The sequence below is a fragment of the Eubalaena glacialis genome, chromosome 8, assembly GCF_028564815.1.
Source record: "Eubalaena glacialis isolate mEubGla1 chromosome 8, mEubGla1.1.hap2.+ XY, whole genome shotgun sequence".
NCBI lineage: Eukaryota > Metazoa > Chordata > Mammalia > Artiodactyla > Balaenidae > Eubalaena > Eubalaena glacialis.
Window position 1 is genome coordinate 106,666,778 of NC_083723.1, and position 16,232 is coordinate 106,683,009.

Consider the following 16,232-nt stretch of genomic DNA (forward strand, 5'->3'; position numbering starts at 1 on the left):
AAATATGCCTCCTACAGATGCTGATATAGTGTTTACATGTTTATTGGTTTTCCAATGAAAATGAGCAGAGGAAAAAGAGAAAGAAGAAGTGGTTAAAATAAAATTGGAACTAAGTCAACAGTATACATACAAATCATTCTTGGAACTATTAAGGAACATTATAATGGTTAGGATGCATAGTGCTACCTGTTCAACTTGATCACAATTAATGGAATAAAGGGAAATGGGAGTAATATATAAAAAGAAATTACCACAGGGAAATTGGTGAGTGGCTGCCTGAAAAATCTATCAGACAATTATGTCAAAGTGGGTAGATTCAAGAGAATAAATGGTCACATAGAGATAAATTCATAAAACAAAATCTGCAGGGAGAGCAGCAGCAGCAGTCCTCGTAACGTTAGGGCTCCTGACACCCTAAGACGAAGATGCATGCCATAGGGTGGGGCTGTTTTGAATACTAAGAGTAGGTCAAGGAGTAATTTCACACATTTTCACATACTGAATCCATTTAAAGGCCAGACTGTGAACCAAGCCTGGGTGGTACCAACAAGCAGAGGTTTTTTCTAAGGCTACAAGATGGGGAAAAAGGAAATGAGTGGATATGCCATGTTTACATTGCATTCTGGAGAGATGTTATCATTTAAGAAAGGCAGCAATAAAGATGACAGCTATCGATGATGGTGTGAAACGGGAACATGAAATAGGATAGGAAAACAGGTTCAAAGTCAGCACAGAGGAAATGTTAGAAATTTCAGTGTGTTTGAGGAAAGGGAGGTTGGTTGCAAGATGAACAGGTGAATGAGGTCTCAAACTGGAATCTTGGCCAGTCTCATTAACGGGTCAGATCTGGAGGAATATGGATTCTACGGCTAGGCTGATACAAATTCTAGTGATAAAGGTAGGGGAAATGGTGGCTAAATAGTAATGTTCAACCTATCCTGCTTTTTTAGCATTTGAGTAAAAATTCAGATTACGTGCTTAGCTTGGAAGAATGCAAAGTTTCACCAAGGGTCATTAATATGGATCCCAGTGAGTGGATGGAGGTGAGTCAAAGTAAAACAACAGATAAATTTTACTTAACTGAAGTTGTGGATTTAATTCAGAGTGTCAGGAGTTAATATGGCTAATACTGAACAGCAAATAATGGAATGGAGACAACAGATTCAGCGAAGAGATTGGAGTCCATCAGGATCCTGTGGTAGCTCATTAAGATAAAGGTTTAAGGAAGTGTAGAACTGCAAGAACTGCAGTATGTATGTATAATATGAAAGAGTTATGCATTGTTAAATGGGAGGCAGCATCCCTAATAAAAAAAAAAAAAAGAAAGAGAAACTCATATACATGTCCTGTTAAACTTTATCTTAGTATGGATATTTTCTATTGAAGGGTATTTAAATGAGTTATCTAAATTTGTTGAAATGAGAAATAATGATGCAATGAGGACCGAAAGTTCAATAATAAAAGCAATATAGGGATTAGAATGGTTCTGAGCAAGTAATAAAGCAAAAAGGTAGAGTCATTACAGAGGTCCAAAGTGGGGAAAAATTTGTAGAATGTTGCATATATACGTTGTTACTGGTGTAATAAACATTCAGAGGAAGGAAAGTTGCTGGATGAGAAAGAACACTAAGAAAGCATGCTGCCTTGAAGGCTTTTCTAGAAATTTTTTAGTAAAGAGTAGTTGTTGGAGGATGCAAGATAAGTAGGACTAACTAAATTGAGACTTATGATGTTGATTACTCTTTCCACAATTTGCCCAAGATTTCAGGGAAGGACTTATGGTAATATCTTGATGTTGAGTTAAAGTAAATTTTTTCAGATGGCATAGATTTTTTGTACACTTATAAAGTAAGGAGGAGTGGGAAAGTTTAAAGATACAGAAAAGGTAAGAACAGTTGATGGAATAACTTTCTGAGGAGATGGGTGGGTGTGTGTCTTTTGAACTGTGAAAGACTTGATTTTTAAAGAGGATAAAAGGAGAAAGTGGATAGTTTCAGAATTGAAACAATAATAGCTTCTATCTATTAAGTATTTACTATGTGTCTGGCACCATGCTAATCACGTTACTTAATTTCATTTTATCCTTACAACAATCCTAAAAGGTTTACAGAGATCAAATAACTTGTCTATGATTACACACTCAGTGTGTAACACAGTCAGAATTCAGATCGAATTTATCTATCTCCAAAACCTACATTACTTTCTATTCTATACAGTTTTCAAGTTGAAGGAAATCACAATCTATAGAATTTCTATTTTTTTCTGTGACTATATGGAAAATATATTTTGAGATGAGACAAGCAGAGGTAATTGATGTATAGATCTTCAGGTGATTGGTAAAATGCAGAATATCTGCAATGGGAAAATGCTGAAAGGAAGGCATGTGGAAAAGACTCTTACTACCACCTATGCCCTGGTATTTCACTTCCATTCATTGCACAGCAAAGACTTTGGATTGGCCATGGATTAAAAATTTTAGAGTTTCTAACAAAGACTAAAGAATAGAAAGGAGTTTTTTTTTAAGCAGGTAAATGATAGGTAAAATGTAAATCGACTACTAACAAAGTTTTAAAAGTCCAAGTGTTGAGACTTCCATTGGAAGAATTCCATTTCTTTTCTCCAAGATGCAATCACAAGAGTTTATAAGTAAGTTTTAACACCAATCAGCAAACCCTTTGAATTTAACAGAAAAGAAAGAAAATTCTCCAAATGACAAATTTTTATAGACAAAATACTAACAGCCATCAAGCAAAAGAGTCCACAGCCAGCAGACCAAAGGTTGAAACCTCTGGGCTAATTTGTAAGATCTATGTTTTAAAAAGAAATTAACTCCGTAGTAAGGAGGGGTAAGAAAACCTCCCTATGCTTTCTGTCTTAGTAGAAATGTTTTCTGTTGTTGTTGTTTTCTCCTATACTATATGTAATTTCTGTAATTTCAATATTGTTGTTTTATGTATTTTGATATTGTAAAATTGTATTTATTGTATTCTGTTAGAACCACTCCCTGGGGTGTGAGGCACCTGAGTTATCAGTTATCCAGTGAACCTGGGGAAATGGGAGGAGCTAGTATTCTCAACTGGGGAGAGCTTGATTCTTCAACCAATGAGTTCAGCATTTTGCTTCCAAAATTAAGTGGCGAAGCAATGGCATCCCTTAAAAAACAGAAACTTAGTGGGAAGTAAAATGGGGTTAGAATTTTGAAATATGGAGAGGTGGCTACTGGAAAAAACTGAAAAAGTATGGCGTATCCCAGGATGATGGCAGAAGCCATAGGGCTACATTAAGACTGGGCCCAGATACTGGTTTAGAATAAGGGTAAATAAAACTAGCTTTATTTACATAAGAGTACAGCCAGCTTAATTACTGGCTGGTGGACATAAGCCAAATCTAACCAGAGGGAAACAGACCAGGAAAGAAAGTGAAGCTAAAAGAGAATGGAATAAGAGAAACCTCATAAAGGGATTAAGGAGGTAATTAAAGGTTAAAGTTGGATGGCCTAATGCTCAAAGGAGAAATAGTGGAGGCCAGATAGGAAAGTGCCTTCCTACCCAGGGGCTTATGGATCCAGGGTGGCCGCAACTGCAGGTCCAGCCAGGGCCAGAGGGAACAACCTGGGGTTCAGACCCAGCAATGGTGCCAACTTGAATCTACCTCGTGCTAGAGTTGAGTAGCCTGGTCTATCATCCAACACAGGTAAGATTGGGCAGGGGCTCCCAGAACCAACATCTAAAAAGGGAGTTGGGAGAGGGGCTAAGGGAAGACAGGTTAAGCCCCAAATGTAACTGAATGATGACCAGGGATAACTATTTACTAGTGCTTTTACGATTTCTTGTAACTGTAACTTTCCCAATATTTGTTAACTTCTATCTGATTTTTCCTGTATTAGTAGTAAAAATTGTTTTTTCCTGTATTAGTAGTAAAAATTGATTTTTCCTGTACTAGTAATAAAAATTGTGTCAAAATGTAAGTGCGATGTGTGTGCTTATTGCAGTGAAAACTGGGTAACAGTTGTGAAAACTCTGCAGTGAATATGGGAAAAAAAGAACTCAGGTGGGAAAATGGGGAAAAGAAATCAAGTACAACAAATACTTGACATTCATAGGTTAGAAGATCTCAAACCCCCAATTTGTAAATACCACTGGCGCTAGCAATTGGCTCTCCTTCACAGGCCTCCCCCACTCCACCCCACCCCCAAGACTGCATACAGGTCAAGCAGATTACAAGCCCTTCTCAAATGTGGATACACAGATGTTGGCTAAGCCACTCATTAGGCTGAGACATACTCTTAGACACTTGCCTTGGGTTACAGGACCCTTAAAAACAATATATTTTATGATGCCACGGATCTACTAAATAAAAAGTCCTTAGGATGCCCTGGAAAGAAACATCAGGGAGGAGTAGGCCATGATCCTTCATAGGAGACATCAGGTATATGAACCCTCACTAGTGGTGACACTGTTCCAACAGAAAGTCTGAGTTCCTTTTTGGGCTACCACTGTATACATCCAGTTTCTGTTTTACAATTAAATGTCCAGCATATTTTACTCAGAAACTTGGTTATAAAATTAATATTTCTGTAAGCAGTAACTCATTTTATAAATATAAATATACCACCATTTAATTCCAGAAAAGAAACAAATTCTTGAACCCCAAACATCTGTCCAGACATTTAAGAGCTCAAGTGGTAATGCACTCTTAATCATATCTCTTCCATTCTGTGTGTTAGTACCTGCTGTAGAGTCATCATCAGGTAAACGAACAAGAGTGTAGCATATTCCTGGTTGATTATAAGGTAGGCTGGGGACTGGGATACAACACAGCACTTCATAGGAATCTGATGGTTCCACCTGCACTGTCACTTTCTCCAGTAGCTGGTCATTGAGAGTATTGGTACAGTCAAACTGAAAAGTCAGCAAATAGGAAAGTCATGAAGCAGAAGAACTGTTTTCAAGCAAGTTGTTCCTTCCCACCCGTAACCCACGACTGAGTTCTGAAATCCTCTATACTTTCTAAACACCACGCATGTCTCCCCCTAAGATTTTTCCTGAGGCAACGAGGATAACCTTATTCTTGAGGTCTTTTTTGTTTATGTTAACCAGTTTTTTCCTCCTTTCTGAGATCGAGTTCTACCAAACAAGATGGTAGAAGTCTGATAGCTGTCTGAGAACCAAACTGAAATCCAAGTTCTTGGAACGACACACTTATTTTACCCTGATATTAAATGATGATTATTTTTTCCACAGGTTATACTTTATGCTGTCCAACTTCTTCAGACATTTCAGTTTTATGTCTTTTTAAATTTAAATCATCAAAAGCTACCCATCACATCTCTACAGCTATGGAGCTAGGAAAGAAAACCAGATATGCTGCTAAATTTGCTTCTCTATAAAAGGAACGAGAATCATAAACTAAAAGGGGATTAATACTAAACCCCTTACTGGAGCCAGTTCTGGCGCTTATCTCACCTGGAACACAATATGATTGGTAAACATGTGCTTGATACAACGAACAAAATATTCTGTCTCTGCTTCTGTAAGTTGAACAGGCTCAGAAGACTTGAACAAGGGTCCTAGATTCATAAACTCAGGAATGACAGCCAGTTGTTCTATCAAGAAAAAAGGAAAGAAAAGGAGGAGGAAAGTAAGAAGACAGGGAAGACATTACTCTGGGTGTCTAAAATGTTTTAAGCTTCCATAGTCTTACTTATAGTTGAACACTCAACTAGTGTGTCCCCAAGCTTTAGTGAAATAATCTTTTAAGTAAGAGTTTATACACTCAATTACTAAAAGCAACAAACAGACAAACAAACTTAATTCCTAATTTCACAGAATTTGAGTTCCCTGATACAGAGTAAGAACAACATTCTCCGTAAGCTGGCAACTGGAAATTGGAAAGTCCCACAGACTCCAGGTAGCGCCTGCAACTGTAAGCTAGGACAATCAATATTCGGCCATACAACTATCTCCCGTACTGAGAATTAATCAAATTGAACAAAAGTAGTGGCCTTCATTATACTTACAATGCCTCGGGTGCTAGGCTACTGCTTCTACACATCAAATCATCATACCTTGGAAAATGTCTTGCCTGGAAGGAGCCAACTTCTCGGGCTTAGTAGCCACCAGTGTGATTTCTACAAAGACAAGTATGAGCAATCAAGTGAGCTTCCCTCCTACTATCAAGCCAAACATGCAGACAGGAGATGAGGACCGAAACGTCAAGCAGATAAACATAAGGAGCTATTGCTGAATCATACCAGTAGGTTCTCTGTCACCTTTTTTGGAGGGACACTCAAAATGTATTTAGTGAACATATTTTATGAAATAATAAAGTAAGTCCTAAAAATACAGAATTTGCTTTAATGGACCAGAATGTTTTGTTTAATTACTCTTAAAAGGAGGAACAGTTTATAAAACAAATCTCGTGATTCAAATAGGAAAAACTACTTACATAGTACCAACAAAAAAACCTGAAAATGCTGAAAGCATAAGCTCTTTCATTTTCGGTTCTAACCACTACACACTTTGTTCCTTTATTTTTTTAAGCCTCCAACAGAGAAATTAATTAACTAAGAAGACATCAGAAAATAAAAATAAGAGGTGACAGCACAATTACTGCTCTGAAACACACGGTGACAACTAAATTCAAATGCTGTAACACTTAGCATTAAAAAAAAGCCAAAAGACTTTCAATCTGAGTCACATTTCATATTCTTGCTTTCATAAGAAAACAAGGAAAAAAATTTTAAAACCCTAATTTAAAAAGTATCATCCATCTTAGTTCTATAAGATTAGAAGCAGTGACCATTAAAAGAAATATTAAAGAAAATATGCTAACAGTGTATTTTATTGGTGTAAAACTACTTATACATAGAAAAACTAACAGTGTTCCCCTTACCTGCTTTCTGTTCAAAGACAGCAGCCATAGCAAGAGGAATAGATTTCATATCAAAGGGCTTTTCTGACGGCTCCAGTGTGTACTGGTGTAAGGCTTTCTCCATCCCTGGTACAGAGACTGTCAGACCTATGAAACAGAGAACTCTCAGCACTATAACTTCTTGCCAATCCTAGGATCCAGATAGGCCCAGATTTGTAATATTTATCTAAGCTTTCTAAAGAAAACTATAACCACAGATTTTATAACCTAAATAATAAAAAATAAAGGCTCTTATAATTTCATCCAAGGAAGCATAGGAGCAGAGCATAGGAATTTTCAACAAAATAGAAGTATCTTCCAGAAAACAAAGCAACAGAGACACGTGGAAATGATGATAGCATAAGGGAAAAAAGGTAAACCCATCCAAGAGGGGGCTCAAGGAGGACCAGGAAAAAGCAATATTCTTTGGGCTTTTACATACTTTAGGTCTCCCTAGAAATGGAAGTGCATTCAAAGACAGAAACCAAGCATTTTGCCTAGTGAAGCCAGCTCATATGCAAATCATCATGGATATGCTTCTCAGACGCCATTTGTGGAACAAAAGTGTACTTGTCTCCATTCTTGGCTCTCACTGACCATTGAAGATATACGTAGCATTCAGCGCCATCTGCCTCTGCTGCAGCACATTCAGATAGAAGGTAGCTCTATCCCGTACCTCATCGTCAGTATCCATCATACACCTGTCCAGGGATACAGAAGATGGATGTCACAGCACCGTAACGACTTCCAGCAGCTTTACCACTACACCTAAAGGACACAATCCAGGCCATCTGATACCGCCTTTATAAAAGAGCTCAACAACAGCCAACAGTGGATCCTAAAATCTCCACAAATATTGGGTACTGTTCTGAATTGGTAAAGAAATGGTGTCATTATGAATCAGAAGCACTACATAAGTAGGCATTAAAATAATTACGAAGGACACAATAACATAAGAGAGCAGTTTGGAGTCTATTCTTGGATCTGCAACCACATGACCCTGGTAAAGATTTAGACTTCTAATATAATTTAAAAATGGTAATATTATACTTTCCAAGGATACTAAAAAGCATTCCGAATCCAGGCACTGATATCACTCAAATGGCAATCTATTTGATTTAAACCAGCCAGCCTTTGGCTTGTAATTTTTCTGCTTCAATTACAAGATGTAATCACAGAGTGTTTGCTAAAGCAAGTCTTTTCCTCATCAAACAAGGAATCAAGGAGACCATGAAAAGCTGGTATTTTCAACTCTACATAGTGAGTCTCTTTGAAGTTGGCCCCTGTTATACAAATTGAGGCACATGTATTTAAGTCACTTTCTCAAAATCATGCAAGAGAAATTAGAAGTCAAATTTTACATGTACTTAGCACATGCAAAATTACCAGAAGAATAAGAAAAATGCCATTTGCCCTGACTCCATCAGCTGTACTCTTAGGTCCTGCAATGCATTTTGATATGGTACAATGAGGAATTCTCTATTCAGCCACATGGCATTCTTATTAAAGAAAAAAAAAAAAAGAAAAAGACATTCTTTTAATTACCTTTGTAAGAGTACTAGGATACTTGGGAGAAGATTCTCATTCTGAGCCCCAAATTTAGCCAAAGCACTCACAGCAGCTGTAATGGAGCATAAAACGAAACAACATGAATATTGGCTTCTCAGAGTCAAGCAGTAATCATTAAAAAAAAAAAAAAATTAGAGGAGTTTCCCCGTGTTCAGTTGGAATAAACTCTTATGGTTTTATTGTGAGTTTCTTGATCTTATTTCCTTGATCCATTTAAGCATAAATAGAAATCAGCAGGCCCAAGAGAGCTCTGAGTAAGAAAACCCGCCACGCATTGAGGAAAAAGGATCATATCTATTCCTTATATGAGCTATCCTCCAGTCCAGCTCCTTATATACCACACTGATTAATTAAGCTCTAATCTCAAACAACCAGCCCCACACATTAAAAAACAAAAACAAAAACCCAAAACTCTATTACTAAAATTCACTGTATCAACAAAGGTTTACTGCTTACTTAACCTTTGTCAGGAGTTGTGCTACGTGCTGGAGGCAGAAAGACAAAAGACATCAAGGAGTTGTACTCCAGTGGGAAAGACAGGTAAGTAAAGAGGTAGTTACAACATAGCACAGAAAGTCCATGGTAGGACTATATCCAGGGTACTACGTGAGTAGAGACAGGAACGTAAGTCAGAAATGGAGGAGGAGGAGACAGACAAGGAGTTGACACTTATTACTTGAGCTAAAGTTTGAAGAACAAATAGAGTTAGCCAGAGGGAAAAGGCAGGAAAAGAGCATTCGAGGGAGAGAGAATAAAAAGTACCAAGGCCCTCAGGCCAGACAAGAAAGTGTGGCAAGATCCTGGGACTGGACACAGCTAAGCAAGGCTGAAGCACTAGACCTGTGCTGGAGAGCAGGAGGAGAAAAGTGAGAGACTAGAGACAAAACAAAAATCGGTTATGGTTTAACCTCAAGGCTATTATTAACGGGTGTTAAATACAGGATGAATCTGTGTATTTGTAGCAGAGTGTGCTACTCTAAATTTGTGAGCAGATTTTGTGTCCAACGACCATTTTGGTAGCAGAGTGTGGAGAATATACTGGATATGGGGGAGACTACAAGCAGTCAGACTAGTTGGGCATCTGAAATGGATGGGAGCCTAATGCAGCCCTCAGGAAATCTACGAAAAAAGACAATGAAGAAATGCATTTTGAGGAGACAGAATGGAAAGAACTTTGCCAAAGGATAGATGGGGGTTATAAAACAATGGAGTAAGGTTCTAGCCTTGCAACTGAGTGGATAATATAGGTGAGGATTTCTGTTTGGGATAGTTTGAATTTCAAGCTGAATTTAAAGTGCCTTAGATAGCCAGACATACAAGTTCACGAAAGAGACATGACTGCAATGCCACAGCATATCAGCAGAGCTCTGGAAATGATCACCAGAATGAATGTGTATGTTGAGAAGACAAACCCCTAAGGAAAACTAACGTTTTAAGGAACGGACGAGAAGCTCTATAAATAAGACTGAGGAGTGATGGAAAGATGCAGGCTATTGTGGAAACCAGGGGAAGAGAGTTTCATGAAGTGTTTAGGCAACAGTACATCAAATTGACTGAGGTGAACAAGGGTAAGAACATTAAAGTGTCTAGCTTGATTTTCCAACTAGCTTATAAGTAATTTCCAAAAAAAATAGCTTCAGAAGATTTTTAAGGGAGAGAGCAAGATTATAGTGAGTTGAAGAGAAAATGGAGAATAAGTTCATAGGGGCAGCTAGTAATAGCTCCTACAAGGTTACATAACAGGGGAAATATGGTCAGTAGCTAGTGAGAGACAATGGATCAAAGGAAGGCTTATAGTTTTAACAGGGGAGATTTGGACCAGTTCATACACTAAGGGGAGGAGGAAGTAAAAAAACCCTAAAACCTGTTTAAAAAGCCACTTAAAAACTACAGAGGCAGAAAGACACACAAATTTCACAGACATTCATACTTATGGCCATAACTCTGAAAAAAAGGATGACGCCATCACAGTCTTCTGTCATACCGAAAGTCCAGGGTTATTTGTCTCTGATACAGGCAGAAGTCAGGATGGAAATCGGAATACAAAGAAAGAGCTGTACATCTGGGGCTTAAGTGTGCTCCAAGATCCCACCATCAAACAGACGTTGCAACTTCATTTTCCAATTTCATTACCACCCCCCCTTGAGTTTAATAAGCATTTCACAAGATCAGCAGTTACACCATTATTAGTGTTCCAATGACTCACCAGCTCTGACAGCCTCGTTCTCCAGTACAACCCTATTAAAAATAAAGCGGATATACTTGGAGGGGACAGGCGTTCTGGGGCCCTCTTTGCCCAACAAATGTAGAATCTTAGTAGCCAGAACAGTGTGTTCACAGTCCTCGATGAATTCACAAAGGTGGGCTAGACCTGCCTCTTTACTCTCAGGGTTCTCTTCCACAATGCTGATTATGCAGTCCACAATGGCTCGCTTATATTCAAAGCCTCCCTGGCAAAAGAGAAAACTGCCATTCATTCTGAGGACACTTTTTGGAGAAATGCTTATATTCCAAGGCTCATGCTATAACATTCAGATTTCATTTCCCTTCCCTTATGAAAGAAACAAAAGCGTTTTTTCCTCCAAGTGGGAAAGCCAAAGCAATAGCATGTCTAGTAATAAGACAGAAACCAGAATTAAGCACAGTATTTGAGATGCATACTGAGATGATAAAGAAAGCTGCTTTAAATACTATGGCATAAGAATTTAAGAGAGCAACTTCGCACGATTAAAAAGTAGTGCACCTACGTCATCTCGGAGCATGTTGGAGAGGAAAGTCATCATGACGCTGTGCTTTCGAGGGTATTTCTGACAGAGAGCACTAATTGCCTGTACAACCACCACCTGTAGAAAAACAAACAAAAAGGACATGCACCTTTATAATGACTGTACAACTATCACCTAGAGGAAAACACAGAAAGGACGTTCATCTTTATAACTTTAGCTACTTATTTACTGCAAGCTAAGAAAGCACTATAGTTAACTAAAATAACAATAATGGTTCTTCATGAAAGATAAGCAAAAGAGACCTCAGAGGAAAATAAAAAGCAATGTAAAAATGAAGTATATTCAAGAGACCCCAGGGCTTCCCTGGTGGCGCAATGATTGAGAGCCCGCCTGCCATTGCAGGGGACGTGGGTTCGAGCCCTGGTCCGGGAAGATCCCACATGCCGTGGAGCAGCTGGGCCCGTGCGCCACAGCTGCTGAGCCTGCGCTCTGGAGCCTGCGAGCCACAACTACTGAGCCCACGTGCCACAACTACGGAAGCCTGTGTGCCTAAAGCCCGTGCTCCACAACAAGAGAGGCCACCGCAATGAGAGGCCCGCGCACCACAATGAAGAGTAGCCCCTGCTTGCTGCAACTAGAGAAAGCCCGCGAGCAGCAATGAAGACCCAGTGCAGCCAAAAATAAATAAAATAAATAAATTAAAAAAAAAAAAGAGAGACCCCACCCCTTTGCTCCAAGCAAATAAGCTTTGAGCATATTTTAAAATTTTCACATACAAATTTTAAAGTGAACAGTAAAGATAAAAAGCTTAAAGACTGATTTCCATAGAAGAAATAGAGAAAGTTACCAAGGAACTATTTCACAAAATGGTTTCTAGGAAATTTTTACCACAACTTTAAAGACCAGTGTCAAGAAGTGAAAAGAGTGTGAAATTTTACCCTACTTGCAAGCTAACAAGTTAGACTGCTACAATTTCATGGATGCTAGAAGAACACACAAGAATCCTGGATCAGAGATAAAAGACAGTTATTTAATCACAGCAAAAGCAGTAGCCAGGATATCAGCATTTGGGGGTCAGTTTCCTAAGCCCCAATTACCATAGGACAATGCAAAAAGGGCCGGATAATACTTGAGCCCACAGTAGGCTGCATTACAGGAGATTTTGAGATATGGGACTTGAATATTTTACAGTGGGCAGTAAGCATGCCAGTCCTCTATTCAGGAGGGAAACATTACCTTTATTATACTGGGCAATGAGCATGTTTGCTTTTTGCTCTAGAGGCAGGACTATCTGTATCTTCTAGGGCTGTATGGAAACTGGCCATTTACTACTTTTAGGGAGATGCTTATATCTTTTGAGACTGGAAGAGATCTTGCACTACACAAAGGGAACAAAACTGGTATAGTAGGAAACAAAGGGCAGTTAGTGCCTAATTTGCAGGGTGTGCAGAAATGCAAGAAATTTATGGAAAACTGGAGAACTGTCTGCCAACAACCAGATAGTCCCAAATCTATATACATTGTTTCAGAGCATAGAAAATGAAGGAAAACATCCACAATCTTTTATGAAGCACTGATATATAAACCTAATAAAGACGGTATACACACAAAAAGAAAAATTACAGATGGAAATCATTTATGAACACTGATGCAAAAATTCTAAGTGATACATTAGCTAACAGACTCCAACACTACAGTAAGAAAAGAATATGCCATGATGAAATGGAATTTATACTAAGAATGCAAGAATGATTCAACATTAGAAAATTAATATAATTCATCAATATTAATGAGTCTGAGGAGAAAAATCATGACTATATCCATAGATGCTGAAAAGCCTTTGATAAAATCCAACAGTCATTCCTAATAAAAATTCTTAAAAAAGTAAAACAGGAATGGACGGACACTTCCATTTTATACACACACACACATACACACCCCTCAATTGTACTGCCAGCATATTACTTAATAGGGAAGCCGAAGAGTCATTTACTTTAAGGTCAGAAACAAAACAAGGATGCTACTATCTCGACTGTTATTTGACATTATTCCAGCACTATTAGCCAATGCAATTAGACAGGAGAAAACAATTAGAGGAATAAGAATTAGAAAATAAAAGACAAAACTATCTTTATTTACAGATGATATAACAGTATAACATGGAAACCCTAGAGAATTGATGATAAAACTAACTCAATAAAATAATTCAGCAAGGTAGCAGGCTGTAAAGTTAAAATGCAAAAATAATACTATTCATATACACAAATAATAACTAGTTAGAAGACACAATGAGTAAAAAAAAGATTTATAACAGCAACAATAAAGTACATAAAAGAATTTTTAAAACATTCAAATCTAATATAAAAAATACTATAAAATATTCATGAAAGGCACAAAATTAGACTTGAACAAATTAAGAAATATCCCTTTTCTTCATTAGGATATCTCAACATCATTAAGATATTTGTTCTCCCCTAAGAAAACTTATAAATTTAATGTGATCCCAATAAAAATGCCAATGAGTTTTTTTTGTTTGTTTGTTTTGTGTTGTTTTGCCACACCATGCAGCATGTGGGATCTTAGTTCCCCAACCAGGGATCAAACCCGCGCCCCCTGCAGTAGAAGCACAGAGTCTTAACTACTGGACTGCCAGGGAAGTCCCGAGATTTTTTTTAAATAAAGCTAGACAAGTTAATACTAAAATTCATAAGGAAATATAAACATGTAAGAACAGCTAGAGAAACAATGAAAATACAGAGCTATGAGAGAAGACTAACAGATATTAAAACATCCTTACAAAGCTTCTATATTTAAAATAGTGTGTAGTACTGATGCATGAATAGGTAAAGAGAACAAAAGAATAGAATAGAAAGCCCCCAAAAAGACCCAAGAACATATGGAACTTTAGTATATGATGAAGGTAATATCTCAAATACTGGGCAAAGACAGCCCTTTAAATAAAATTTTGGGGGGCAACTGGATAGTCATTGGAAAAGGATAAGATTAGATCCACTTCTCATTCTACATACAATAATAAAATCCAATGGATCAGAGATTTAAATGTAAAACATGAAACTATACATATACTAGAAGAAAACATGGGTGAATTCTTATTCACCCATTCAGATTCTATAGTCTGAAGGGAAAGACTTTCTAACTATTACTCAAAAGCCCAATGTAATAAAAGAAAAGATCAACAAAAGAAGATGTGGCATATATATACAATGGAATATTACTCAGCCATAAAAAGAAACGAAATTGAGTTATTTGTAGTGAGGTGGATGGACCTAGAGTCTGTCATACAGAGTGAAGTAAGTCAGAAAGAGAAAAACAAATACTATATGCTAACACATATATATGGAATCTAAAAAAAAAAAAAAGTGGTCATGAAGAACCTAGGGGCAGGACAGGAATAAAGACGCAGACCTACTAGAGAATGGACTTGAGGACACGGGGAGGGGGAAGGGTAAGCTGGGACAAAGTGAGAGAGTGGCATGGACATATATACACTACCAAATGTAAAACCGATAGCTAGTGGGAAGCAGCCACATAGCACAGGGCGATCAACTTGGTGCTTTGTGACCACTTAGAGGGGTGGGATAGGGAGGGTGGGAAGGAGGGAGACGTAAGAGGTAAGAGATATGGGGATATATGTATATGTATAGCTGATTCACTTTGTTATAAAGCAGAAACTAACACAACATTGTAAAGCATTTATACTCCAATAAAGATGTTAAAAAAAAAAGATCAACAAATTTGACTACATAAAAATTAAAAACTTGTGCATGACAAAAGACATCATAAGGAAAGTCAAAAGACAAATGACAAACTGGGAGAAAATATCATAAACACATTTCACAGATAAAGAATTAATATCCCTAATATACAAAAAACTTTAACTGAGGAAACAAAAGACCAAAAATCTTATAGAAAATGGGAAAAAGACATGAGCAGACAATATTAAAAAAGAGATATTAAATGATCTTTAAAAATATGAAAAAATGTTTACATTCCCTCATCATAAGAGAAATTCAAATTAAAACTACACTGAGATACCCTTTCTCACCCAACTGATTGGAAAAACTTCAAAATACAATATATGTACTCTATTGGTAAGGCTATGGGGAAACTGGCACTCTTTCACACTGCTAGTAGAATTTAACATTCTCTACAAAACTACATATTTATTTACCTTTCAATCTAGTATATGAACTTCTAGGAATTTACCCTGAGGACACACCTCCAAAATTTCAAGAAAACACATGCAGAAAGTTATCCACTGCAGCATTATTTGTAATCACAAAATACTGCAGACTATCTAAACATCCAAGCATAGGAGATTCATTCAATAAACTATACTACAAAATGACCTTCATAACCTCCCAAGGTTTCCCAAAGATTCAAAATGTCTACTTGAATATACAGGCTACGTTTGTTTTTTAAAAGTAGATAAATACAAGAAGAGAGTAAATAGAGTCAGCTATACCTCTTGACTGAGAATTAAATACAAATGAAGGAATAATATCTTTTTACTTTAATTCTTCTAACTGAAATTTATTGCTATTTTGATTATCTCTGACACATTCTCACCAGTTCTCTTCAACACTGTATTGGAAGTCCCAGCCATTTTAATAAGACAAGAAAAAGAAAGGAAAGGTATTTGGATTGGAAATGAAGTAAAAATGTCTCCATTCACAGATAACATGATTATTTATACAGACAATCCTAAGGAATGCATATAACAACTACTAGAACCAATAAGGGGACTCAGCAAGAATACTGAGTTATGGGAGAGTTAAAAAAGACAAAAGTATTTTTAATATACTAGTAGCAAACAATGAAATAGAAATGTTAATAAAATGGAATTTTAAAAGCATAAAATATTTATATATAAATTTAACAAAAGACGTACAAGACCTCTAGAATAAATGCTATAAACCATTGCTCAGAGAAAACAAAGAAAACCTAAATAAAGGGAGAGGTATACCATATTCATAAACTGGAAGAATAAATAATATTAAGCTA

General features: G+C 37.1%; 2 protein-coding genes across 2 annotated transcripts in view; one reads left to right on the top strand and one right to left on the bottom strand.

Moving 5' to 3' along the window:
• Window positions 1-5,681, top strand: part of MEST (mesoderm specific transcript) — a 62,227-nt gene extending 56,546 nt beyond the window's left edge. Inside the window, exon 12 of the mRNA XM_061198727.1 lies at window positions 5,244-5,681. Coding sequence (XP_061054710.1) covers window positions 5,244-5,298 — 55 coding nt within the window. The 3' untranslated portion in view covers window positions 5,299-5,681. The remainder of the gene's footprint in view (window positions 1-5,243) is intronic.
• The window catches only part of COPG2 (COPI coat complex subunit gamma 2), a 138,605-nt gene that overhangs the window by 37,358 nt on the left and 85,015 nt on the right, over window positions 1-16,232 (bottom strand). Inside the window, exons 13-20 of the mRNA XM_061198724.1 lie at window positions 11,229-11,324; window positions 10,688-10,931; window positions 8,458-8,533; window positions 7,510-7,613; window positions 6,895-7,020; window positions 6,068-6,130; window positions 5,466-5,605; window positions 4,730-4,901 (exon numbers count right to left, since the gene is read on the bottom strand). Of these exons, the coding sequence (XP_061054707.1) occupies window positions 4,730-4,901; window positions 5,466-5,605; window positions 6,068-6,130; window positions 6,895-7,020; window positions 7,510-7,613; window positions 8,458-8,533; window positions 10,688-10,931; window positions 11,229-11,324 (1,021 nt within the window). The remainder of the gene's footprint in view (window positions 1-4,729; window positions 4,902-5,465; window positions 5,606-6,067; window positions 6,131-6,894; window positions 7,021-7,509; window positions 7,614-8,457; window positions 8,534-10,687; window positions 10,932-11,228; window positions 11,325-16,232) is intronic.